The 27,576-nt window shown below is 46.9% G+C and overlaps 1 protein-coding gene across 3 annotated transcripts; it reads left to right on the forward strand.

Moving 5' to 3' along the window:
- Window positions 1-312: 312 nt before the first annotated feature.
- Window positions 313-27,070, forward strand: LOC146219548 (G protein-coupled receptor kinase 5-like). Of its 3 annotated transcripts, none has more exons than XM_084694529.1 (16): window positions 313-769; window positions 17,969-18,064; window positions 18,172-18,284; window positions 20,102-20,179; window positions 20,265-20,362; window positions 20,885-20,977; window positions 21,156-21,219; window positions 21,323-21,463; window positions 21,677-21,867; window positions 21,972-22,009; window positions 22,171-22,260; window positions 22,601-22,809; window positions 23,649-23,786; window positions 25,311-25,448; window positions 25,688-25,819; window positions 26,020-27,070. In XM_084694529.1, exons 1-16 carry the CDS (start codon window positions 718-720, stop codon window positions 26,101-26,103), a joined length of 1,755 nt encoding a protein of 584 aa, XP_084550655.1. In that variant the 5' UTR covers window positions 313-717; the 3' UTR covers window positions 26,104-27,070. The 3 variants fall into 3 exon arrangements, with proteins under 3 accessions (XP_084550655.1, XP_084550657.1, XP_084550656.1); XM_084694531.1 differs by lacking the exon at window positions 313-769 and adding an exon at window positions 7,810-7,825; XM_084694530.1 differs by lacking the exon at window positions 313-769 and adding an exon at window positions 12,769-13,045.
- Window positions 27,071-27,576: the final 506 nt, after the last annotated feature.

Raw genomic sequence — 27,576 nt, forward strand, 5'->3', positions numbered from 1 at the left:
AATAATGCAGAGGTTCGCAATAAATATCAATAAACAATGCTTTTCTTATAGTATTTGGTGAAATAGCGTTGATAGGCAGTTGTATCATAGTCTGTATATACCTACATGACATAGCCTACACATAATTGGTTTTAAAATTCAACTTTGATGTCGGTCAACATTTTGTCTTTAAACGCTGTCGCCTTCTTGTGGATATTCTTTTGTGGAGGATTTCGACCCGCAGGACCGCAAGAGTACAAAGAATGCGCGTTCTCTCCAACCAGCTCCTCCCACTACGCAGTTTGCGTGAAGCATGTAACAGCCCTCAGTGCAGCTGAAAACACTCAGATCTCTGCCGCGCTTCAGCCGCTTTTAGGAATGCGTTACTAAAGGATGTAATTCTTTTCGATAAGATTTGGGATGTATTGTGGGTTTAAAATAGATATTATATCTGTATTTGATGCGCCTCTACACCATTATGCCATTGGGTCCTTCTTTTGAATTGGAATGGAAATTACTTTCCAACGCCGCACTCTCGGCACACAACACGAATCATGCCTAGTTTGTGTTTTATCAGATTCTATAATGACTAGTACGTAGACCGCGAGTGTGAAATGAATATAATTTACACCGATTCGGATTAGAGGAGTTAGAGACAAGACATCCAGCGGTGAGGTTGGAGGTGTTGCTCCACCGACGTTTGTGTGATCTACAAAACATCTCTTAACAGGATTTTTGATGGAGCTGGAGAATATAGTGGCCAACACAGTACTGCTAAAAGCGAGAGAGGGTAAGTTTTCACCTTGAGACAAAGATCAGAGGATCTCGAGAAATGTCATGACATTTTATTTAGCAACTAGAGGACTCCGAGGGAATGCCAGGTAATGTGCTGGAACAGTGAGGCGCTATAAATGTAATGGCTCTAACATTTCACCATCAAGTCAAATATTAGCCTACGGTCTTTTAACACAACTTCTTATGTAATATTCCAAGTCAAATTTTTTATTACGGCACCCTCGAGGCATGAAGACTGTTTACCGTAGCCTGTTTCTTACCGCGAGGTTTTCTATCACTTGTAACCCCAGGCCTGTAGATGTTTTGTCATCGTTTGACAGCTAGCTCCTACTAGTGAGCCCGGGGTTTCCTGATGTACTGTAAGAAAAAAGATCAGCCTCCCACATCCGCTGTACATCTGTCTGCCTTGGGAAATAAGTAGAGCATAGCCTATTACGTTTACTCAGAGAACACCAAGGGCTTAACCTTCGTATTCTCCTATGTATCGATGCTGATACTGGCAAGTGATACATCACTTGGCATTCTTACTAAGATCTGTGACGTGATCTGTATTGAAAATGGTTATTTTCCCATGCAGCAAAATGCCCCCTGTTCCGTTTCTGTAAACACATTCTGGCCTGTTGTAGGCAACATATGCATGCACTAGAGGCCCGGAGCTTTGCTCATCCAATCCAATATCAGCAAGTGGCTGAATAAAAACGGATGTCTCTTGAGGAGTTACTGGCTTATATGATCGTCTTACACACTCACAACCTGAAGCTCAGGTTAGGTAGGGTGCCTCATGAACACTAATGAACAGACTGCTAGTCCTCTGAGGACTGCTGTAATTAGTGGCGTGGACCATGAAACACCTGAGTCCAAGATCGCACTTGTTGTTTCATTTTCATGACATCATGCAACGTGTACCACAGGCCGGCTGATGCGGGGGACAGGACGGGGTTACTTGTCAGGCCTGCACTGTATCCAGTACATGTTACATGCCTCTGTCGCACGCTCGCACGATTTGATGGAGTCTAGGTCCGTCGTTGACTTTGGCAGTTATCCCAGTGTTCCTGCAGCTATCCCAGTGGCCCTGCAGTTATCCCACTCCTCCTACAGCTATCCCACTCCTCCTGCAGCCATCCCAGTGGTCGCTTATCCCAATGAAATGGTATCATTCTGGTGGTGCTGGGCTCTGGCTCTCACTCCCTGTCCGTCTCCTTCTCTCTGTTTCTCTTCCTCTCCATCTCCATGTCTATCCGGGCAGTCGGGCAGAGAGCAGGAGGGGCATAGGGGAGAGATGACCCCATGAGAGCTCTGACTGGGTGTGTCTGTGTGTGATGGGGGCGGAGGGGGGGGTCGGTGATGTAATCTAGGGTCTTCTCTGGTGGTTGGTCTGTTGTTTTGAGGGAGAAAAATGAGTTGCTGTATGGGCTGAGCTAGGGAGAAAGAAAAGCCAGAGAGAGAGAAAGAGCAGTCCTGATTTAAATACCGTCTCAGATGATCCGGGATGGTTGGTTTGTATCTCACTGATGGCTTGTGCGTTATGGAGGTTGATCTGAGCTGTCATGTTACAGTAGCCTCTGTCTCGGTTTGAAGCATTAGTCTTATCTGTTTGCCCAGAGTGTCAAAGGTTGTGCGAATGTCTGTGTGTCTGGAATGCGTTATAAATGCTGTGTTATCTGTGTGTGTGTGCCCTGAAACGAGCACAGGCTTATTTGATGTAAATCACTGGGAAAAGGGAGAGAAACTGAACGAAGAAACTGTTTTATTCCTGTTTGTGTATGTGAGCGTGTCTCTGCCAGGCACGAGCTCAGAGCCTTTGCCTTCTAGTAGAAATGACAACAGGAAGGGACAGTTTACTCTCCTCTCCGCCAGTTTGCCTCAGCTTTCTCACACTTCCGAAATCACAGAAATACAGAGTGTGTCTCAGCCAAGATGAGTTGGAGTAGGCCATCAATATTCCTTGTCTGCAGAGCTGGCCGGGGATCGGAAGAGAGGGATGGAGAAAGAGAAGGGCGGGGGGGGGCTGTACTGCACTGTGGTTCATCTGCTATCCAAGTAACCTGAGTACCACATCCACTATACTTCCTGTAATGCGATGTTTTGATGAGCATTTGCATGACGGGTTGACAGTGCTGTCGTCAGGCAACCTCCGCCTCTTCCTGCTCTGGCATTTCCCAGTCTCTGTGTGTGGATGCAGCTGGATGGATGATGAAGTGAAATGCACACACACACACACACACACCTACCTACGCACACTCACTCACAGCATTTAGCCTGCTCATCTCTTATCAAATCACATGCCAGCTCCAGTTGCCCTCACCATAGCAGGGCTCCCAGAATGCACAATGTTTTATACCCCCTCCATGGAATCTCTCCGACATTAAAAGGTTCTAAGAGTCCTTCTTGCTAGAACCTTAGTTTAAACTAATTGATCCAGCAAGAAGGAACCCAAAATGTATTCCATGAGAGGGTTCTCCTTCCACAATTGAATGTGTCTTTTAAACACTTGCGTGAAATGACGTAACATCTGGGCCAGAAGTCTCTCATGTTTCGGGAATGAAGACCAAGCTTCACTCGTGCGTGCATTTTTCGGAAGGATTTCCTTAAACGACCACTTCCTCTGTACTGTGGAAAGGAGCTTGGTGTTTCGTTAGAGACGTGTGTTTGTGTGTGAATGCAGGAGTGTATGTGTGTGTGTGTGTGTGTGTGTGTGTGTGTGTGTGTGTGTGCTCGGAGGGCAGATGAATTCCTCTGAGCGACTGTAACCTGATCTCAGCCCCGCTGACGTAGGTTCCGTCCTTCAGTAAAAACTGCTCTTACTGTGTGTGTCTGTCTGTGCGCGCGCTTACTTTCCCCATTCACAACCCACTGGTGGCAGTCTTGGGTGGATGGAAGCGAGGGGAAATTGAACTGAGAGGCTGACATTTCAGAGGCCTAGACACCAGCCTCTCTTCCAGGGAGTCCCAGAGCAGCCCACTCCGCTCCACACTTCTCCTGCCCCGAGACACCTCTCCTCCCCAGGCAGGGGTCTCGTACCCTGGTCAGCCAGAGCGGAGGCCCCAAGTGACCCTGGGAAGTTTAAGGATATCATGTTCAGCTCGTGTTCTAGAACCAGATTGTTCCAGAATGGAGGCAGAAGGTTGGGAGAACGTTCTGGAATGAGAATCATTTGTTTGTGGATGAAAGGAAAATACCATACGTTCATTTATTACCATAAATCGGCCATATTGCGGTTAAGATTCAGAGGTACCTTACGTCGTTTGCCTCACTTGGTTGGCAAAGTCTTTTGTGCAACGCTTTAACAAACCTCCATAAGTATAAGACCAAGATAAGGAGAAATCCTTAAATACTTCAGTGAACATTTAATGAAAGATTTTGAAGACTCAAAGGGTGTTTTGTGCAACCAATTTATTTTAAGGAAACCTTAACTCAGACTTGAAAGAAAATTTTAACTCAAGGTGTATGGTGCAATAGGCCCCAGTGTTCAATATCATCCATGTAAAATAGCATGAATGTGTTGTCTCTTGTAACTCAGATTAGCCTGGCCTATGTTTCAACCCTTCTCCCTTCAAACACACACACACACACACACACACTCACTGACACTCATGTCCACAGACTGGAAAAGAAAAGGTCAGGTGATATTCTGTAGCAAGTAGAGACAGACCTGGACACACCGAGAGACAAATATACACAGGCTTCTATCATGGAGGTACAGTATCTTAGAAACTATGTTTAACTAGATACGCTTCCTGGTTTTGCTGTGTTCACTATAATGGTTTACTGTACTATTATGGCCGCCCTTTGTTTGGTGACTTGTGGTGAAGGACTGTTTCGAAAATACACCAGGGAGGGAGAAAGAAGGCATTCTGGGACTATTTCCCCAAACCGCTGATGCAAGAACTTAATTTTATTATTTACTTGGACAGTGTGATTACGAGGTCGTAGGCACTGGCTGCTAGACTTGTTTAGTCTGGTCACGCTCCACACCGACACGCTCCACACCCTCTGCACAGGTCACCGTCACCATCCTGGAGATGGTCAAACACTGACGACTGCATTTGAAAGTGAAGAATTCTTTTGCTGTTGATATTCTAGCTGTATCTTTGACAGTGTGGGGTAAATTGAAGAATCCACTGATTAGGATCAACAGATTTACCATATGTTCATCCAAATTGATAGATCTCTTAAACTTCTCCCCAAGTGTGTCTCTTGGCCAACACTGTGATCATAATATCTCTCTAATAATGCCAGGAATGTGTGTGTGTGTACAAATTAGAATAGGTTTAGTTTCCCACAAAACAGCTCAAGAACCGAGCACTGCAAAAGTTCAAATTTTGTGGGTGTCCTTCTTATAATCCAATGGAGTGCAGTGCTGCGAATCCTGCGATTGACGTTGTTTGGATAAGTATTTCAACATGAAATAATGTAAAAAATGTATTTCAGTAGGTGTAGCTGGAAGGTTATTATCTAAAATTGTTGCTTTCAAAGTTTTTTTTATTTTTATGGATGAAATGCTGTGTAGCTAACAGAACATATAGGACAATATAATATAGATATTTTCAGTATAGATCAGTCAATTTTGTTACATAAATGAATGTGTTTGCTGATGTCAAAACTGCCTGCACATTGCAAATGTGCTACGACATTATAATCACCAGCTGCATCACGGACATGGGCACTATTCCCAACACTTGAGCCTCATTGGTTGTTTGCTTGACGGCATGGATATAGCAATCCCCAAACGGGCATACGACAGGAACAATGTTCTTTGGAATTTAGTCTCTTTGGTCAGTTGTTGTATCTTATTTATGCAAATGCGATTACAGAAAATGCAAGACTATTTTACAGCATTGCTCCGAAATCATTTGCATGAATGTATTAGAGCATTTGGCAATTTGTTTAAAATGATGATAATTTTTTATGGTTGTGATGTGCATAAATTACTAAAATAGGTTGAACAAGCACTTCAGAGATGACAGCATTTCAACTGTGATCTAAGAAATATAGGTACCAAAGCCACTGAGAAGAACTGTCATCCCACGCTGCATCAGGGGCACTGTACACTAATTGATGTTAAAGAAGCACAGCTCATCCAGTGGTCATGAGGTGCAGTACACACAGCGCTAACTGGCAGATAACTGCTGTAGCTAGTGTAGCGGTTGATACTCCTCGTGTGTTGTGTATTATGCCAACAGTCTGAATGTAACATACGTGGTCTTGCTCTGTCAGAGGTATACGGGCCAATGTTCATCCCTCACTGTGGATCGAACATTCCACCTTGGACTTCCCGACCGCAACCACTACCAGCTACGCCAACAAAAAGCTAGCTCTTTGTTGACGCGGGTGGCCTGTTATAAACTTGAGGAGTGAGTTTAACCGACACACACCGGCTACGCTAGCATGACTCCTGCAGTGCCTTTAGCTGGCTGGTGTATTGAGCAGGACTAGCTGGCATGAATAGCATGCATGACTCGTGTCCCCCAAGCCTTTCTTCTCTGGAAAGAGAAAGAGCAGCTTGATGGTACCCTAGTACAAGTCTGAGCATGTTTTCAGATCCAACGCTGACACACCAACTGGCCTTATTATGCTGCTTTTCAAATAGTAAAGAGAAAATACTTTTCACATAAAACCAGTCAGACATGCAGACACAAGACCTTTATCAAGACTACTGGCAGCATGGATTGTTTTCCTGACACCTATAGGAAAACCTGTCAGATCCCGTTAGTGAAAACTCACTCACACACATGTGAATGCAGATACACACCCACCCACACACACACAGCCTGGAGTGTGTGTCCCTCGAGGTTCAGTAGGGGCTGGGCTGTGATGATGCTGGAGAGGTTTATTGGGTTGACAAAAGGGGAGTGGTAATGGAGACTGAGGGATGCACTTGAGAGAAAAACAGCCTTCCTTAGTGACTGCTTCTGTCTGCCTGGAGACAGAGGAAGGGGGGTGGGGGTTAGAGAGTATAAAAAAGATAGACATGGGGTCAGAGAAAGAGGGAGACTGTGTGTGTGTTAGAGACAGGAAGACAGACTAAGCTGGAGAAAAAGCGGGAGACAATAAGGAATTAATTTTAAAGAGAGGGGAGGATTTGAGATGGAGAAGGGATGGTGAACAATGGTTGAGAGAGAGTAGATAGAAGGATATCTATGGAGGGAGTGCGAGTAAGGGATAGAGAGACTGAACATGAAAGGAGTGTTCGATCTCTCGAGTGCTGAGTTGCAGTAGTTGAGTTCATCTCTCTGTCCTGCTTGCTCCTCTGTCCGACATCTCAGACAAACCCAATGAATATTTGATGTTTGTAAATTGGACGATGATCAATATGGGCAGCGTTGCTTAGTGTCATCTTAGAGAGGAGGAGAGAGAGTTTAGAAAATGGTGTGCACTCTCTTTATTCTCGAAAACACACTTCACACAACTCAATACAAAGCTACAAGTTAGTATAATGAGTTGGGGAAAAGGCAGACTCACAAAGAGATTGATGGGTTATCCCCTGTTCCTAGGCCACATCAGCACCTTTACAGAGAGGTTTGTGGTAGTCTGATGGCTGCATTGTAAAAAATAACTGTAAAAAAAAAAGTTCTGGCTGCCAAACAAAATCCGTAAAACAACAGGAAAAGTCCACATAAAGTCTAATTACAGTAATTGGGTTTGCCTTCCTTTGACAAGGCACAATCTATATAATCTCTATCAATATTTATTGTTTAGTTACTATTATCCTACCCTTAAAACTCCATGAATGTTTGCACTACATAGACAATATTGGTTTTAAAATGTTTGTCTTGGGCCCGAAAGTGTTGCTTGTATCGGATGGAAGGTTCCGTTGCCCAGTTTAGATATAATTTAAGTTTTTGTGGTGAAAAGTGAAGCTAACAGTGGCTAACTAGCTAGCCATAGCCCACAGTCACAAAAAGTCACTGTCACAAATTCACAATCTTACGAACCCACGCGCGATTTCTTCTTTTTTTGTACGGCCTTCGACTGGTTAGCTCCTGCGATGCCTGTCCGGGGGTCAGGTCTGAATCTTGGAGCAATACGGAACACATGCTCGCTTCTTAAGGTGAGGAAAATTGTACATTATGCCTGCTAGGTTGTATTCTTCTGTAGCAGATAATCCGTTCTTCAAAGCACAGGCTGTGTTGCAGTAATGCAGCTACAGTACTACCTACCAACCAGATAGCTAATACTTTGTTTTCCTTGTATTTACGCTGTTGAGCTATTATTGTTGTGGGACTAATAGATTATTAAAGCAATTAACCATAAGAGGGGTATCAAATGATGATCATCAAGTCCTCTTATTGTCCATAAGCAATTCAATATCCGAACGATTGGATAAACCCGAGGCGGTTTTCTCTACTTACAGCGTGGATAGCCTTCTGACAGGAACGTTGTTACTGACACACAGTGATCACTTCTAGTAAACTTGTTATATTAGCCAGTTTTCCTGAAAACATTTACATTTTGGGGGGCTTGCTTTCAGTTTGCAGATGGTACTGTTTGAATCGAAATTCCAGCTAAGATGCTGTCAGTGACAACGTTGTTAGAATCAGCTTGTTTCAAAGGTTTTTTTCAAAAGCAAAAACTTGAGTTCAAGTCATAATCCAGTATTGATGTAACTTTTTAAACAATATGAGGCTGCCACATAGCCTATCACGATTTCCTCATGCACTAAGGGAAATTTAGAAGAGAACCCCATTTCATTGTACACTTCACTCCTAGTATTTTAAAGTGTAATTGAGCAGCAACAAATGTATGATTTTTAATCAATGCAATTTACATAAATACAAAGTATAACATTGGGGCTTGGCGATATATGAAAACAATTGATGTTTCGATATTGTCCCAAAAATTTCAATATTCGATATATCTCGATATGTTTGCATTTAAATAATAAAAACAAGATTTTCTTTTGCCCCCATTAGAAAACAACAAAAACAATTAAAATAGAACAGCTAGAGTTACAAATCACAAAATGTGTAGTGCAAATTTAAGCAGTTGCCATAACATGGTTCTTGCAACTTGACAAAATGGACCTCCCATGCTCTGTCTGTCTGTCTGTCTGTGTGTGTGTGTGTGTGTGTGTGTGTGTGTGTGTGTGTGTGTGTGTGTGTGTGTGTGTGTGTGTGTGTGTGTGTGTGAACACAGAGGAGCCAGATGGTGATCTTAAAACACAAGCAACACAAGGACCAGCAAAAAGAAAAATTATTATATTCAATATTCACGATATTTTCAAATTTTACATCGTCGTCAAAATGATTGCGATATTATTGCTAATATTTGATGTATCGCCCAGCCCTAACAGAAATATTTGTAAATTTAAGTAAAAAACAGACCCATCTGCAACTGATGCAAGGACACCTTACAATATCCCCAGAAATTGTACCCTCTGTTGTTCACTGTAACAATTCAGTAGCTGACTTTCTTAATTTAATAAAGAAATTATAATAAATTGGGTGATGTTATTGATATGGGGCTGAAAGGATAGTGTGCTGTCAAGGATGACACCCAGACTCTTAACCTTGGGGGATGGTGAAACGGATGAGGAGGAGTTGTCAATAATGAGAGAAAAACTGTCGGTTTTGGTGCCAATGAGGAGAACCTCGGTTTTATTACTATTTAATTTGAGGACGTTTTGGGTGAACCAGATATTTCAGTGATGCAATCAGTAAGGGAGGCGGGTGGGAGAGTGGACGAGGGTTTGGTAGAAAGGTAGAGCTGGGTGTCATCAGCATAACAGTGAAAGTGAATGTTGAATTTGCAAAAGATATTTGCAAGGGGAAGGAAGTAAATATGAAGAGTACATACATTGACCTTTATTTCACGTGCAAATTCACACTTAATTAATTTCTAATAGTATAATTGTATATATATATATATATATATATATAATCTCTTCACTCAACAACTTTTTATTAATTTTGTGAATTGTAAAACATTCACCCATAACACTGCTATTTCTTCCGTGAAAAGAGATGCAGAACACACATTTCAGCCTCTCCTGCTTAGGCGTCCTGCAGAATAGAAAGAATACCCATAAATTGAATAAAGAACATTATATTCAGAGGTCAAAAATAGATTTTCTAATATAGAAAATCTTGCCGTGCAGTGATTGATTGATCAGTTTACTTCGAATAAAAGCGTTTGCTAAATGAATAAATGTAAATGTTCACAGGAATTTTCTCACAGGTCTAGAATGAGCCATAGCGTAGTCATTACCACTGTATAATACAATTATAAGTTACCATAAAAAAGCGAGAATCTTCCCTTAACCAAGCAATGCAAATATTGCTACATTTGCTAGTTGTTTGTTACTAGCGTCCAGCTTTTTTTGCCAGCTAGTAAGCACATTTGTTAAGATTAGCAGCCATAAGACAATGAATAGGCCTACATATCAAACTTCCTAGGAAGTTAATTTTATCTATCAATAACACTGCTATTTCTACCGTTAAATACAATTATAAGCAGAACATTACCAATACTATTTGTAATTAATTTAAATGCAAATATTGCTGATTTAGCTATAGTCAATTGCCTGTGTAGTTAACAGTTGGCTAGTAGCACAAAACTAGCAACAAGCTAGCAAACCACAGCGGGTGCCACTTAAGCACTCATAACGCCGTAATTTTTACCCTAAATTAACATTGTAACCAGAACACTATATAATCAATGCAGGATTCTAAGCAGCTTTAAATGCAAAGATTGTTAAAATTGCTAGCTACTCAATTGCCTCAGATATGACTAAATGTAATTCAGTGACATTTGGCTACGGCAGGACCTGCTTCAGTTGCTTCATCTTACAAAATGTATGATCGTGGATCAATGATCTTAAAATTCTTTTAAAATAACTTCATTTGGAAGCTAACCCTTTAAGTTTGTGTATTGTTTGCCTAAATCTGGATCAAAGTAGGCTAAGCAAAAGCGAGAAACTATTGCGGACATCAGAACTCAAATTTAGGAAGCTGTGAAGCGTTAATTTTATGTAGCCTATTGTTTAAATGTTTTACATGTAAACCATTGTCATTTTTTACATTTTCAGAATGCATACTTTTTTCATAGATATAGTCCTTTTTTCCATGTTTGGTTCTTTTGTTTAAGTTTTTTACAATAAATCCCTATGACTTCAAGAGATTAGTATGTGTTATTTAAGAAATATCCGGAAAAATATAAGGCTTTCCCTTTTAAAGTTGAGCAATTATTTTAAATGTTTCTACATTGTAGTCAGTGGAATGATAAACTGATGGGTAGATTGAATGGCTGGACATAGTAGTAGTTGGTACGATGTTGAGTTTTAATGAACAATGACAGCAGGAGTCTGCAAGGCACTTCCCTCCCAGGTCAAGCATTGCGTCTTGTTTGTTCTATCTGCTTCATCTGTCCATCTCTGTCTGTATTTCCAAGTCAAATGGCTCTATTTCCATGCCAGAGATCAATAACATTTGTCGCTTTCATTGGCTTCTATTGATAAACAACTCATTTGACTGGGAAGGGAGAGAGGTACGACCAGTCAAATAGAGCAGTGAGTGTGTGTAGTGTGTGTTTGTGTACAGGACAGAGGAAATATAGAACAGCTGGACAGGAAGCAGGGAGCCTAGAGAGGGGCAGTGTTATCACTTTAACCTTGTTTCCGGGATTCATGCAAGTGTGCTGAGTTGACCATGTGTGGGTGTGTTTGTGTGTGTGTGTGTGCGTGTTTCTCTGTGTGTGTTTCTGTGTATGGCTTGTGGTCATTCTGGTGGTGTCTGTTAGGACTGTGTGTGAAGTGTTAGTGTGTTTCTTTTGGATACCTTGCAGCAGCCTAGTGTTTTACAGCAGTGCCTTACTACAGGAGCATTAGCAGTGTTTGATGAACCAATCAGACTGTTGTTTACATCTGTTCTGAGAAATGTACTTATTAACCTGCCTCTGTTTTCCCTGCCCCAAATGCAGCGTACGCCAATCAGGCAACAGACGTGTCCTGACCATATGACCATGTAAAGGCTTTCGAGGACAATAACTTCCTGCTTACAGTCAGGAGGACTATGTTCCCCTCTCTGGCAGTTTTATGGCTGAGTAAACTGTGTGTGTGTGTGTGCGTGACCCAATGTGCCCTCAGCACTGACAGTGCCTGCTTGCTCGCTTATGTAATGCCTGTGCGTGTGGTGGATGAGCATGTTTTTGTCACATTCTATATTTTCAACAGGACCCCCCCCCACCCACCCACCCCCCCCCACACACACACACACATATGTCTTTCTCTGCCTGGTCACATGCTTTCTCTTGCTCCTCTGGGCATATGCAAACACACACATCCCCACAGCCCAGTATAGAGAAGACCGTCACAGCTCAGTGCTTCTGAGGTCACAGACTGGTTTGACCACCTCAGTCAGTGTCGGCCTGAGGGCCGGACTATTAATAAACACAATGTTGACAAGAATCGACCTCCTGCGTGGACAGACCAAACCTGCTACTCTTGTGTCAGTCTCTCCTGTATCCATTCCTCCTCTATTCACGGAGCTGCTTGATGTTGACGTGAGGAATGTCTGTGTGTTGTTATTCAGCATGGAGTCAATAATCTTGTTGTTACAGATGGCCCACATAAAATACAAGAGACTGTTGTTAGCATGAATGCTGTTTGTATGTGCTTTTGTCATCTCTGGCAGATAAGTGATTGATGACCTCCATAAAGTAGGCTAGCACATGACAAGCATTACTACTAGTAAAGAGGCCTTGATGTTAACAGCTAGCCTAGCTTTAAGGATTTCCAATGGTGAGGCTTAGCGAGCTTAGCTTAGCTATAGGTCTTTCCTGTGGTGAGAAGGGTTGCTACGAGGGTTGCCACCCGTCCCGGTTTTCCCGGGATTGTTCTCTGTTTTGATTCGTTTTTTTCCCGGGCCAAGAATTGTTCAGTTTTTTGGTGAAAATCTATTTAATCAAGGAAAACATCATTTGAAAGCAAAAATACGAAAGCTTAGACCAAGAATGGTCGAAGTAAAGATAAAAAAAAAAAAAACATATAAAAAAACACAGGCGTGGATTACAAGTTACAAAATGAAGGAATCATCTCTCTCAAAAATCATAACTCTACCATGATTATTGTAAATTGGAGTGAGAAAGAGCAAAGAGAGCCACAAGAGGTAGGAGTTGAACGTTGAGTTGAGAGGTGAAGAAGACGCAAGGAGACTGGCTTCAGAATAACGGTCCACATTATCTTAAATACCCGACTATTAACTGTAAGAACAACCCACCCCGTGTGGACCCTTATCAACATAAAGCATGACGACCAACGCAATCACAAAACAAGGTGTGAGAAACAAACCAATCATTTCATCCAGCTATACCAGTCTTTAGCATACAAGGAGTGGGGGGGGGGGGGAGGTGTTTCCCGGCCTACATTAGTGTTCACTTATACCCAATGTAGGGCCCTAGATAGTGGTCTGAATGTTGGGCGTTGGGTTTAGGGATCGAGGGGCGGGTGAACAATGTTTTGGAGTGTTGAAGTCCAGCTAACGATGCAGGGAAACGGAGAGAAAGCCAAGTGGTGATGACATCAGAGCAGTGGAACTGAGCAACAAAGAGATGCTTCCTCCTATAGTCCCCTTCTCCTGCATCTGGCCTGAGCGGCTCTCTGCATCCTGTGGCACAAAGACGTACACACGCACACGCACGGACACTTGCGCATGAGCTACTTCATCATTTGCGCTGGATGCAAAGTTCTATATTTTCATAAAGAGATTTGGTGTTTTTGTTCCTGTTTGGCAGGTCTGGGAATGGCGGTATTTGTTTGTTGCAGGGAGCCCCATTAGGCAAGGCACTGTCACCAGGAAGGTCTGCACAGTAGTTCTGTCAGCTGTGTGGTCTGGTGGTCACACCGTTTTTGCATGGTCAAGCCATCCCTCGTCCTCAATGTTACTTCTTTCCAAGGATTGGCCTATAGTGTGACATCACAAGCAGTCCGGGGCTGTGGTGGTATTTTAATAATCATAGCAGAGTTGGTTTAGTGGGGTACACCCAAGTGGAAAATGTCATTACACTTTCATCATATTGATCTTTTTCCACACCGTTGGAAGTGCACTTAAAATGATTTTATATTCATAAACCCATGAAATGTTTGGGTTTTTTCCGCTTGGGCACACCAGTGTACAACTCGTAGTAAGCTGGACAAGGATTCTAACACAAAACTCTTGGTGTCGATTGGGGGATAGGGCCCTCAGAGATAGGTGGAGCAGAGCCTTTTGTAAGGGATTCTCATGCTCCAGTCTAAGCCTGCTGTACTTTCAGGTTGCTCCGTGTTCCTCCATGTTAGTCTCTGGGCATTTCTGTTACCCCGTGTTCCTCAATGGAGCTCTGTGTTACTCTATGTTGCTCTGGCGGACGTGCTGTTTGTCTGTGCTACTGTCTTGGGCTCTGTGTTCCTCTGGAGGGGGGTTAGGTGGGGGGGGGGGGGGGGGCTCTGTGTGTGATGGTGAACCTGTGAGCGTGAGCTACGGATGTGGGTTCCGAGCGCCAGTTGACAACTCTGAATGTCTTTCAGCGCGAGCGTTCAGCACACCCGGCTCAGGATGAGCTGGGGACTCTCACTTCGGCAGCCTCACCCCAGCCTCTCTTCAGCAGCCTCGCCCCAGCCTCTCTTCAGCAGCCTCATCCCAGTTTCTCTCTTCAAGCAGGTTCACCTTGGTCTCTCTCGACAGCGGCCTCATCTGGCCTTTTTCTTCAGCAGCCTCACCCCGGGCTCGTTCTTCAGCAGCCTCACCCCAGCTTTAGTCTTGAGCAGCCTCGCCCCAGCCCCAGCCTCTTTGTTTCAACCTTACTCCGGCCTCATGCCAGCCTCAACCCAGCCTGCAGACAGTTGAATGCCGAGTTCTCTCTGAGATTATTTTAGTATTTTGCCTGGCTCACATTGGTGATGTCAGAGATGCAAAGCTGAAACATAAAACAAAGGGAGTAGTCGTATCAGGCTGGAACACATTACCCTGTGTAAGTTTCTGTGTGTGTGTGTGTGTGTGTGTGTGTGAGAGAGAGAGAGAGAGAGAGAGAGAGAGAGAGAGAGAGAGAGAGATATGCTGAATGGAGAAGGAGGGTGAGCGAGAGAGCAAAGAGAGAGACAGGAAGGGAAGGAGAGTTTACGTAAGACTTTTATGACCGTATTCATACTTTTACAGCCCAACTCTGTCAAACAGAGCTGCGCAGTATGTGACCTGGACACAGTGGGGGCCAAGGAGGATTTCCTGTTCCAGTTACACACCAGGCCTGGAGATCTCCTGCTCATTCAAGCCACTGGTCTTCAACCCTGGTCCTCATGCCCCCTGCCCTGCAAGGTTTTTTTTTTAATGTTTCCCTGAGGACCAGGGTTGAAGACAACAGATGCAGACCACCGCTGGAAACTTCCGTCCACCACATTCCAGATAGAGGCTCTCTCGTACAATGTTAACCAAAGACCCCAGGCTCTTTCTGGGTAGCGTTCTGGCTGTTCGTTACTCACATTTCCACCCAGATAGGGTAACTAGGGTTAGGGCCAGCCTGCCAGATAACCCCGGTTGCCGTGCCGTCCCCGTTGCTCCTCCTGGCTGAGCTGTCTACCATGGCCGTGGCGTATTCCTCTGTACGCTCATACACCAGCTGAGAGAAGCTGTGCCATTCGGAAATCTGTTAACACACACACACACGCACATGCAAATGTGACCAGTCGTAAAGTAATAGTAATTGTAATAGATAAGGTTCCAGCTGAGGACGTGTCCCATTCGCCCGTGCTGTTTCCCAGGAAAGGCAGTCCTATCTTGCAAATGCTTCGAAAGCTGTAAACATGTGACCTTAACCCACCTGGATAGAGGCCATTGATTTGCCAAGAGCAAGGATGGAGCCCTGCAATTGGCTAGCAACAGGGAGTGGGGGTCATGACTCAGAGGGGGATGACTGATGACATACAGTCCTTGAGAGAGGGAGGAAGGCGGGGAGGGAAGAGAACGACGGAGCGACTGACAGAGGGAAGGAGAGAGAGAGAAAAACACAGAGTGGACGAGAGAGAGATGGAGATGAAGACTCGGGGAGAGCGGAGGAGAGATTACGAAAAAAGAACGGTGGAGTGGCCGCGGGTTGGTGAGGGAGATGGGAGAGACTGTGAGGGAGACCATCTGGGAGAGAAACTGGAAGAAGTGGGCATCATGGAAGGAGAGATACTTCGGAAAAGGAAAGGGATGTAGAGGGAGCGAGGATAGGGGAAGTGGAGGGTGAACAGAAGGAGGAAGAGCACGTTTGTGCCTAAGTAGGTATTGTGTAACAATTGAATGGCTGGGTGGAGGACTTCGCTGGCCCGACAGGTTTCCATTGACCCCAGGTCAAGCCCTTACATGAAACCACCGTTTCTACTCCATGGCCAGTGGTTTAGTACCAGTAGGAGTGGGAGCTCTGCTCACCCAAACCAGGTGCCCCTGGGCTCTAAGCCAGATCTGAGCCACCATGCCAACCTTTCTTTTAGAGTTGATCTCATGTCTTTTTTTTTTTTTTATCTCAAACACATCCCCATTTCTAACCTTTCTCCCAGATTGTTTTACCTGGTCTAAACCAGCCACCCAGGTAACCGTGCCTGTGAGACTGGGTATTCAGGCCAGTTTGACCCGTGTCTATCCCAGGTCAGGTTTCAGGCGATTTGGTAAAAGCCTGTGAAGGCCATTAAAGCTATGCGTTCCAGCAGCAAGCAGCAGATTAGCGAAGCTGTGACGTACAGTGGGCCAGCAGGAAGCATTCCTGGCCTATTACTTAAAGATGTCTCTCTGTCTGTGGCCCCGCTCACACGCTACGCCACGCGCGCCCCCGCCCGCACATGCGCGCGCGCGCACACCAGCTCACTGGAATGGACCTGGTGACATCCAGAACGCGTACAAGAAGAGTCAGAGCCTGCTTTTTGAGGAGGCTCGGGTCCTTTGAAGCGGGCAGGTCCATGCTATACACGTTCTACCAGTCGCCTGTGGCTGGCGTTATCTTCGATTCAGTTGTGAGCGGTCAGAACGGAAGATTGCGATGGACTGGACAGATGAATTAGGAGGGCTCTGTTTTAGGGACCAGCCCTGACTGCCAAAGAGGCGACAGAGAGGGGGAACGGTGGCCAAACTATTGACCGTCATGGATAACGCCACACACCCACTACACTCCATTCTGACTGAGAGTACAAGAACCTCAGTAACAGCCACACAGGGCATCCGGAAAGTATTCACAGCGCTTCATTTTTTCCACATGGTGTCATGTAACAGCCGTATTCGAAAATGGACTGAATACAAATGGTTCCTCTAAATTCTACAAACAATCCCCCGTGATGATAACGTGAAAAAGTTTTGTTTACATTTTTGCAAATATATTCAAAGTGAAAAACAAAAGAATTCACCTCCTGTGAGCCTGTATTGTGTTGACACTTTGCATGCTTGTTTTCTTATTGAGCATACTTGCATTCTTACTGCTTACACTCGTATTATTATTGTGCATACTTCTAATATGTATTTTATTGGGGCTGCTTTGACGTTGGAATTTCCCCTTCATATCAGGGATGAATAAAGTTCTATCGAATCTAATCTACGTCCACACACCAGGCCACTCACTCACTCACTCAGACAGACAGAGAAGGTAGGAGGTAGGAGGTAGGGGTCAGCAGAGGTGCTAGCCTGGCCTAACACAGTTCCCCCTAGCTCCTGCAGGATGCTGATGCTGAAAGCTTATTCATTGGGATGGAATCTGCATCTGGCTTGGCCTTGTGTTCACTCAGGAATCTGTCTGTACAAAGCGTATTCCCTGCCCTGACGTTCATACTCGCGCACAGACCCAGTGAGTGCTGCGAGGAAGGGAGAAAGGGAAAACACGGGGGAAGAAAAGGGGCGAGGGAGAGCAGGGATGTCGAGAGGAAGTCAGACGTCATCTGGAAATGATGCTCACTGGGGCTATGATTTCATTCAAGGAAGCACAAAGCGCGGGCCTCCCTCCTTCTTTCACACACACGCGCACACGCACGCGCGCACAATCCCTCTCCCTTCCTGTAGATCTCCCTTTCACACTTTCTTTGCCCTGTCCGTGATGAAACTTGTCACTGACATTTGCGTCCCCCCTTCTCCCTCTCTTTCCCCTGACTCCCTCCCTCTCTCTCCCCCCTCTTTCCCTCTGCCCCCTATCTCCCTCCCCCCTAACTCTCTCCTCCCCCCCCCCCCCCCCATCTCTTGTTCCCTCCTTCCCTCCTGGTCGCTAGGTGGAGGAGGGAAGAGGAAGGGGAGGAGTAAGAAATGGAAGGAGATTCTTCGCTTCCCTCACATAAGCCAGTGTGTTCAGCTGGGGCACAGTATCGGTGAGTACCCTTCTATGCGAAATGTGTCTGTCGTGGTTTGTAATCGCGACCCTGCTACTGCGACACTAACGCCACTAACGTGTGTGTGTGTGTTGTGTTTTCCTCAGAGAGGGACTATGTCAGTCTGTGTCACAAGCAGCCGATTGGTAGTCTGCTGTTTCGCCTCTACTGCGAGACCAGGCCGGAGCTACTGCGATGTATTCATCTACTGGACGCCTTGGTACACATCCGCACACACACGCACAGCCATTCGCCCGCACACACACACACACACACACAGCCACATAAGTGCGCGTGCACATGGCCACGGCACTCCCTGTGATCAAGACTAAAAACACAGTTTGGGGGCTGGTGTTATTTGGGTGATCGTCAACTTGAGTGGTGATACTGTCAGCAGAGCCTCCCCTGCACTCCCTTTCCACCTCCATCCAGGCATCTCTCTAACTCCACCTCCATCCAGGCATCTCTCTAACTCCACCTCCCTCCACCTCCATCCAGGCATCTCTCTAACTCCACCTCCCTCCACCTCCATCCAGGCATCTCTCTAACTCCACCTCCATCCAGGCATCTCTCTAACTCCACCTCCATCCAGGCATCTCTCTAACTCCACCTCCATCCAGGCATCTCTCTAACTCCACCTCCATCCAGGCATCTCTCTAACTCCACCTCCATCCAGGCATCTCTCTAACTCCACCTCCCTCCAGGCATCTCTCTAACTCCACCTCCATCCAGGCATCTCTCTAACTCCACCTCCATCCAGGCATCTCTCTAACTCCACCTCCATCCAGGCATCTCTCTAACTCCACCTCCCTCCACCTCCATCCAGGCATCTCTCTAACTCCACCTCCCTCCACCTCTGTGAACTTTACATCCCTCCCTAAACCCTAAAAAGCCAAAAGAGACAGAGAGAGAGAGCCTGGGTGAGACAGAGAGAGAGAGCCTGGGTGTGAGTGAGGGAGGGAGGGAGGGAGGGAGGGAGGGAGGGAGGGAGGGAGGGAGGGAGGGAGGGAGGGAGGGAGGGAGGGAGGGAGGGAGGGAGGGAGGGAGGGAGGGAGGGAGGGAGGGAGGGAGGGAGGGAGGGAGGGAGGGAGGGAGATGCCCCTTTCAGAAAACCTGAAAATGTGAGAAAGTATGTGTGTTTGTGGGAGTCAAATATCAACAAGACACAATCACAATGGAGCTGGTGTGTGTGTGTGTGTTGGCAGGAATGTGCTTAGGGGACCCTGTGGCTCCTCTTACGTCAGTGGAAGGGTGTGTGTGTGTGTGTGTGTGCGCGCGCGTGCGTGCTCTGCGAGCGTTAACCAGTCCTGGGCTGTTAGATCAGACCTTCCAGGCTTATGAGCCTTTGAGAAGGAACTTGACCCCAACACACACACAACAAGCCATATCATTCTTATCCTTAGGGTTCAGCCACAGGAAGTGGAGACGCCCTTTTGGCTATAGAACACACACACATACGCACACCACACAAAGTCAGTCACAAATCAATGCAGATTATTACCTACCCTGTCCTCTTTGTTCAAATCATATTTGTGTTTTTTGGTATTGGGGTCTATAGAGACATTGTTGCAGCCACAAGCACAAGTGACGCTAGTGCTTTTTAAAGCCTGGGTGTGTGTGAATGTGTGTGTTGGCGGGTGTGTGTGTAACGGAAAGCTGGTGACGCCGGTGTGACACACTGTGACACTCCAAGACCTGCTGGAATCCCGCCGTGTTTGCTGTGTGGTTGCCAGGCAACATGGGGTCACATATGGAGTCACCAGCAGTGTATGTTCGTGCGCGCGCGTGTGTGTGCGCGAGTGAGAGAAAGACAGGGAGAGAGGGAGGGACACGGGAGACGGAGAGGGAGACGGACGGAAAGAAAGACAGGGAGAGCTGGAGAGTGAGACGGAGAGCGAGTTGGTGCACGCGCCTTTGTGTCTCCTTGGTGTTTTCGTAATACGCATCCACAGTCCCTCCATACCCCGCACACAAACGGCCTTCATCAAGCAGCGTTGATGCCAGGCCGGGGGGTCATTTTGTCCTGTTGTGTTCTAGGAGGACTACGAGATGACCCCGGATGAGAAGCTGCGGACCAGGGGAGAGCAGATCATCACTACTTTCCTCTCTAAAGACGTGAGTTTCTCCTGGGCCTGCTCCAAAGCTCCTAATGATGTTAAGCTGGCCATTAGTCTCTGCTCACGCGTGTGTGTGTGTGCAGTCTTCAGAGTGTGTCGAGGCAGCAGTGGTTTTCGCTGAGCCGTGCAGAGAGAACCTGGAGCTAAACCCCTGTAAGGAGATCTTCAGTGGCTGCTGCAAGTGAGTTTACTTTCTCTCTCTCCTCTCCTCTCTCTCCTCCTCTCTCTCTCTATTTTCTCTACTCTCTCTCTCTCTCTCTCTCTCTCTCTCTCTATTTTCTCTACTCTCTCTCTACCTGTATGTCTGTCTCTTTCTCTCTCTGTCCTCTCCATCTTTTTCTTTCTGTTCTTTCTCTCTCTTTGTCTTCTCTCAATCTCTCTTTCCCCCGGTCTCCTTCCATCTCTCTGTGTCTCTCTCCCTCTCGGTGTCAGGACAGGACAGTTCCACACTTTTATCTTGGCTCAGCTCAAAAAGGGCTTGGTGTTAACTGCAGGTCACCCAGTGTGCGTGTGGTGACCGAGTGCTTCTCTTATCTTCAACTGAGCCGCCCTCTTATCTGCGCTCAGTAACCGTAGCTCTGTGAGCAATGACCAAATACAGGACCTACTTACTGTAAGGAATACTCGTTTTTGCAGGGACTTTGTGTCTGCCTTACTGATTGTGGGTGTGTGTGTCTGTGCGTGTGTGTGTGTGTGTTCCCAGGGCCCTCCACGAGTATCTGAGTGGAGCTCCGTTCTCCGACTACCAGAACAGCATGCACTTTGACCGCTTTCTGCAGTGGAAGATGCTGGAAAAGTGAGGCTTTCCGGACGGATGCTCTCCACACGCACTCCCACTGGGCCCGGGCCCATCCTCACTCCCACACCCTCGGCTCAGTGACGCAGAGAGCGACATCCTAGGAAGTCCTCTGTCTGATGCCCGGTTCAACATGTTTCTGTCTTTGTGTGTGTGTGTGTGTGTGTGTGTGTTTTAGACTACCGATCACTAAAGACACCTTCAGACAATACCGAGTGCTGGGCAAGGGAGGTTTCGGAGAGGTGAGGCATCTCGCTGTTGTCCTCATGATGATGATCACGATGGGGAGGAGGAGGAGGAAGACGATGGTGACGTGGTGTGTGTGCGTGTGTGCGTGCGTGCCAGGTGTGTGCGTGTCAGGTTCGAGCCACGGGGAAGATGTACGCCTGTAAGAAGCTGGAGAAGAAGAGGATCAAGAAGAGGAAAGGAGAGGCAATGGCCCTTAACGAGAAGCAGATCCTGGAGAGGGTCAACAGTCGCTTTGTTGTGAGCGTCTTTCTAGAACCAATACCCCAGCACTGTTCGAGAGTCTAGTCTCTCGAGGACAAATACGTCTGCGGTGTTTTAGTCTCTCGTCCTTCCAGAGCGAATGCCTCACGCACTGCTCTAGTCCCTCGAGAACGAATGCCTCAGCACTGTTCTAGAGTCTAGTCCGAGAACTGGGACTACAGCTCTCTCGTCTACCTCTCGTCTCCCCAGGTCAGTTTAGCCTACGCATACGAGACCAAAGATGCTCTGTGTCTGGTCCTGACCATCATGAACGGAGGAGATCTGAAGTTCCACATCTACAACATGGGCACTCCGGGCTTTGAGAAGGACCGGGTCCAGTTCTATGCTGCCCAGATCTGCCTGGGCCTCCACCACCTGCACAGAGAGGCCATTGTCTACAGGTGTGTGTGTGTGTGTGTGTGTGCACGTGCGCACTTCTGTATACTGTGTTACGAGGATGCACCAAACTGCCCAGCTAACGCCTGGCTTTGAACCGTTCTTCCAGGGATTTGAAACCAGAGAATATCCTGTTAGATGATAACGGTGAGTTCAGTCTTTCTCCAGATACCTCTTTCATAGGGATACCGGAGATATCTATCGATTCATGTCGACGAACTGCATCACTTCTCCAACGTATCTGTAATCTCTTGGAACACAGTTTGTGGGTGTGTTTTGGTTTTAATCGCTGACCCCTGACTCTGCAGGACACATCCGTATCTCGGACCTGGGCCTGGCTATCAAAGTGCCTGACAGTGACCTGATTAGAGGTCGTGTGGGAACGGTGGGGTACATGGGTAAGCACCCCCCGCTTGTCATGATACACACACACAGCTACCACACACACACACACACACACAGCTGCAACACAATACACACACAAACACACACAGCTACAACACAACACACACACACAGCTACAACACACACACACACACACACACACAGGTACAACACAACACACGGCTGCAACACAACATGCACACCCCGCTGCTGCACGCAATCTTTTGACACCTGGGCGGGCTACGTATCAACCACATCCTGAATTCAAAACACCGTCAAAACATCACCACACGATCAACAAATGATGGTGAACGTGCACGTGCGTTGTGTGTGTGTGCGTGTGCGTGCGCGCAGCTCCTGAGGTGATCAATAACGAGCGCTATGGGATGAGCCCCGACTGGTGGGGGCTGGGCTGTCTGATCTACGAGATGACCGCGGGACGATCGCCCTTCCGCGCCCGCAAGGAGCGAGTGAAGCGGGAGGAGGTGGAGAAGAGGGTGCAGGAGGAAGAGGAGGAGTACAGCGAGAAGTTCACGGAGGACACCAAGGCCATCTGTAGGATGGTGAGGAGCTCTCACGGACGGACTGACGCGGTGATCGAGCGATTGATTGGCCGATCCGGGGTGTCACTTGCGAATGAGCGAGGTCATCTGTTGTATTGAAAGTCTCTCACGCTCTCCCACTCCCCCCTCCCTCTCTCCCTCCCTCGCTCCTCCTCTTTTCCTCCCTCTTTTCTCCCCTCCATCCCTCCCCGCTCTCTCTCCTTCCTCGCTCTCCCTCTCTCCGACCCTCCCCTCTCTCTGTCTCTCTTTATTTCTCCCTCCCTCTCTGTCCCTAACTCTATCCTCCCTCTACCTCTCTCCCTCCCTCACTCCTCCTCTTTACCTCCCTCTCCTCTCCCGCCCTTTTCCCCTCCATCCCTCCTCGCTCTCTCTCCTTCCCTCGCTCTCCCTCTCTCCCACCCCCCCTCTCTCTGTCTCTCTTCATTCCTCTGTCCCTCACTCCTCCTCTTTCCCTCCCTCTCCTCTCCCGCCCTTCTCCCCTCCATCCCTCCCCGCTCTCTCTCCTTCCTCTCTCTCTCTCTCTCTCTCTCTCTCTCTCTCTCTCTCTCTCTCTCTCTCTCTCTCTCTCTCTCTCTCTCTCTCTCGCGCTCTTGCTCTCCCTCTCTCCCACCCTCCCCTCTCTCTGTCTCTCTTTATTTCTCCCTCCCTCTCTGTCCCTCACTCTATCCCTCCCTCTCCCTCTCTCCCACCCTCCCCTCTCTCTGTCTCTCTTTATTTCTCCCTCCCTCTCTGTCCCTCACTCTATCCCTCCCTCTCCCTCTCTCCCTCCCTCACTCCTCCTCTTTCCCTCCCTCTCCTCTCCCGCCCTTCTCGCCTCCGTCCCTCCCCCCCCACTCCAGTTGCTGACCAAAGACCCGAAGCAGCGTCTGGGCTGTCAGGCGGAGGGTGTGGCAGGGGTGCAGGCCCATCCCTTCTTCAAGAACATCAACTTCAAGAGGCTGGAAGCTGGAATCCTGGACCCCTCCTTTGTGCCTGACGTGAGGACCTGCCGTCAGGCCCTGCAGGGCCACATGCACACACCTGCTCTGTTACACTATACCCTGTGTGTGTGTGTGTGTGTGTGTGTGTGTGTGGGGGGGGGGGGGGTGTATATGCATACACACACACACCCTTGTGTATACATGCCATGTATGCAAAATAAGGTGTATATCCCTTGTGCTGCCTTCGGGTCACATGACCCCAAGGTTCTGAACGAACCATCGTTGTGTTTACCCGATACAAAAACAAATACCAATGATTTACTTTGAACCTTCGCAATGTGGGGGGTCTGAGACAGCCCAACGGTTCAAAGAAAATGCTTCACTTTGTTTTTGTATGCGGTAAAGTTGTCGCAATACGACGGTGGGTCACAATGACTGATGGGTCAGAATCACCCGAAGAGAACAGAAGGGATATACTGCATATACACAATACATATGTAAATGTATGTGACGAGTATCTTATACCAATATCATCTTAAAACAGAGTCTGATTAAACACTAAAGCCTTGTACTTTTGACCTTCTAAAATTTTACAAGTGTGATTTCCTTAAGCCAATACTGCTTTGAATTCACGTTCAACATTTGTTCTTTATTGGTTTCCGAGACTGTTGAACACCATCGTGCGGCTGAAACAATAAGGCTGAAATTGTCTTACAAGGCATAAGAACACATCTGAGCAACGCATTATGTAATGAAATACACAGTTGTTAAAATGGTCAGATCTGCTGCTTCCCGTGATTCTGCAGCAGTGATGTCGATAAGCCTATTCACTTGCGCATTCCCACAGTTGCCCATTTTTGGCGGCTTTCCTTCCAGTCTTTGGCAGCAGCAACGGTGTTGCTTTTACATTCAGTCGTTTAGCAGACGCTCTTATCCAGAGCGACTTACAGTAAGTACATGGACCCCACAGAGAAGTAGGGTGAAGTGCCTTGCCCAAGGGATATTGCGCAGCCAGGAATCGAACCAGCAACCTTCTGATCAATAAGCCCGATTCCCTAACCGCTCAGCCACCTGACGCCTTCTTTTAGCCTGTAATGTATTATTTCTTCGTATTTGTTTAATATTCTAGTTTGCTCATCCTGGGTCAGATATGCAGTCCATGTTTGCGATTGTCCACATGGTGCAAACACCGCCCCTTTTACGGGAACGCCCTCAGTTGATAGCCACCATTGTGACACCGCTTTGATGTGATGGCTGTTGTTAAGCTTAGTGAAGCCAACTAACTAAAATATATTGTGGGTATATTGAACTTCGTTTGTAGTACAGACCTCTGCTCTGTTATTGCATACAACGCAACACAGCAGTCAGTTCTTACATTTAGGGAATGTCAGTTAAATGCCACTTCTTTATTATTATTATTACTATTATAAACATATTATGGAATGAGCATGTTTTTCCTCCATTGTTTTTGGCCCGTCTCCCTCTTTAAATGCTTCATCGATGCTTTCCCTCCTGTTGTCCCTCCTTCCTCTTCTCTCCTACTGTCCATCCTCCCACTCCTCCTCCCCTTCCTCGCCTCAGCCTCGGGCAGTGTACTGTAAGGACGTGTTGGACATTGAGCAGTTCTCCACGGTGAAGGGTGTCAATCTGGACCAAACAGACAACGATTTCTACTCCAAATTTGCTACAGGCTGTGTGTCTATCCCATGGCAGAACGAGGTATATGTTGTGATTTGTGTGTATATAGTTTGACAAAACATACCAACTCAGAAGTACTTTAAACATCGGGATTCTCTTTATTTCTCCCTCCCTCACCCTATTCCCCACCCTTTCCCCCCTCCCTCCCTCTCTCTCTCTCTCTCTCTCTCTCTCTCTCTCTCTCTCTCTCTCTCTCTCTCTCTCTCTCCCCCTCTCTCTGTCTGTCTCTCTCCCTCTCCCTGTCTCGCTCCCTCTGGTAGATGATAGAGACGGAGTGTTTCAGTGATTTGAACCTGTTTGGGCCCCAGGGTTCCCGGCCCCCAGACCTGGACTGGTCGCTGCCCCCAGAGCCCCCCCGGCGCAGTCTGCTGGACCGGATCTTCAGGAGACACGTGAGACACACACACACAGACACACACACACGTGTAACTACACACAGACTCGCACAAATAACCACACGCACACATAACCACACACACACACACACACATGCTGATTACACAAATGATGTACAGAGAAACGCGCTTCTTTTGTGATTGACCTCTCTCTTTCTATCTTGTTTGTTCTCTATGTGCCCACACCCCCTCTCCAGCACCCAGAAGTGTCCATTGCCAACAGCCGGGTGCAGTCTTCCAGTGTAAACTCAGTGGACTCCATGTCCCACTCTGCCCCCTAGTGGCCAAGACCCTGTGTGGAGCTCACACAGAGAGGGCGGAGCATAGGGGACATACCTGCTGCTGATTGGTTTACACCCGGCCTGACCAGCTGTCAGTCATCCTGAGGGATCCCGCCCTAGCCTGTGGTCAGTCCAGGGGAAACACCTGACCCCTTGACCTTTCACCTTGACCAAGGCCTAAGAGCTCAGGGGAGCGTGGGGTTTGAGGAACGTTCAACAATGCAGAGACGTTTGGAAATGTTCAGACACCTTACTCACTTACCCTCAGGACTGCTGGACTTGAGAAGAGCCACTGACGTCGATGTAAAAGACATGAAATGAAGCTAATTCAGGGGATCCACTGAGTCTATAAGACCACCACAGGGAATACAAGATGGGGTCTTTGTGGAAATATTGTTCTAGTTGTTGTTGTTGTTTAAAAAATAATAATAATAATGGAAAAGGAAAACCTTGCATAAATGTACACTCATACTCACTCTGGTATTTCCTTGTCCTCTTTTTCTTTCAATTTCTTTCTCTTTTTCCTTTTCTGTCTCCCCGCCCCCCTTCTTTCTCTATCTGTCTCTCTGCACACATTCGTTTCATGAATCAGACACCACCACCACCTCAACAACCTCAACACCATGTGCATTGCCATGTATAACACTCAGGCCAAAGATCCAGTTATGTTGTTTGTGTCAATGTTTATGTTCACATACACCATTAGGATCACCTTGGACTAGAACCTGGAAAAAAAATGGCTGGTTCTTATTTTACTATTGATCCTCCAAGTAATGTGAGTCTGCAATTGTGTCCCATCTAAATCACACACACACACACACATTCGGAACCTGTCAATGTTATGATATGAATACAACCTAACTTGGGACTTCCTTCTTACAATGTTACATTTCAAAAACGGAAACATGGATGCCATTTATCTACCTATCAGTCTGTTTTTATAGTAAAGATGTTGTTTTACCTCTGACATGTACTGTATGATTACTATTGTGGCGCCATCTAGTACTGTATGGTCTGTCTATGTGGTGTTTCTCTAGGACTGGGCAGACAGTACTTTCAGCCATGCTGTTTCTCCTTTCTCCAGCTGTTTGGGTGTTGTCATGACGAGCATGCCCAGACAGGAAGTGAAGAGGAAGGTCCAGCTTCACTCCGGCTCCTCGGGGTTCCACCACGACACGGGAACCCCGTAAAAAGCTGTTTTCACGGGGTCACTTCAAATTCATGAAAGGAAATTGTTACTTCTCCCTCTCAGTGTCTCAGTTGTGGTGTTGGGTAGAATGTAGACTTAGCGGAGGTCTTTGATGGGTCCTGCATGGGTTTCCTGTGGACAGAGACCAAGGCTGTCCTGTTGGGGCTCCCCTTCTCCTTCATCCTCCAGCAGCTGTGTGTGTTCTCTCTCATTCAGAGCCCCCCGCTCCCCTTTGTTGTCTCCACTGATCTGAAGACACGGGGTAGGAGAAGGACGGATGGAAA

The sequence above is a fragment of the Hypomesus nipponensis genome, chromosome 28, assembly GCF_054491055.1.
Source record: "Hypomesus nipponensis isolate SF chromosome 28, ASM5449105v1, whole genome shotgun sequence".
Lineage (NCBI taxonomy): Eukaryota > Metazoa > Chordata > Actinopteri > Osmeriformes > Osmeridae > Hypomesus > Hypomesus nipponensis.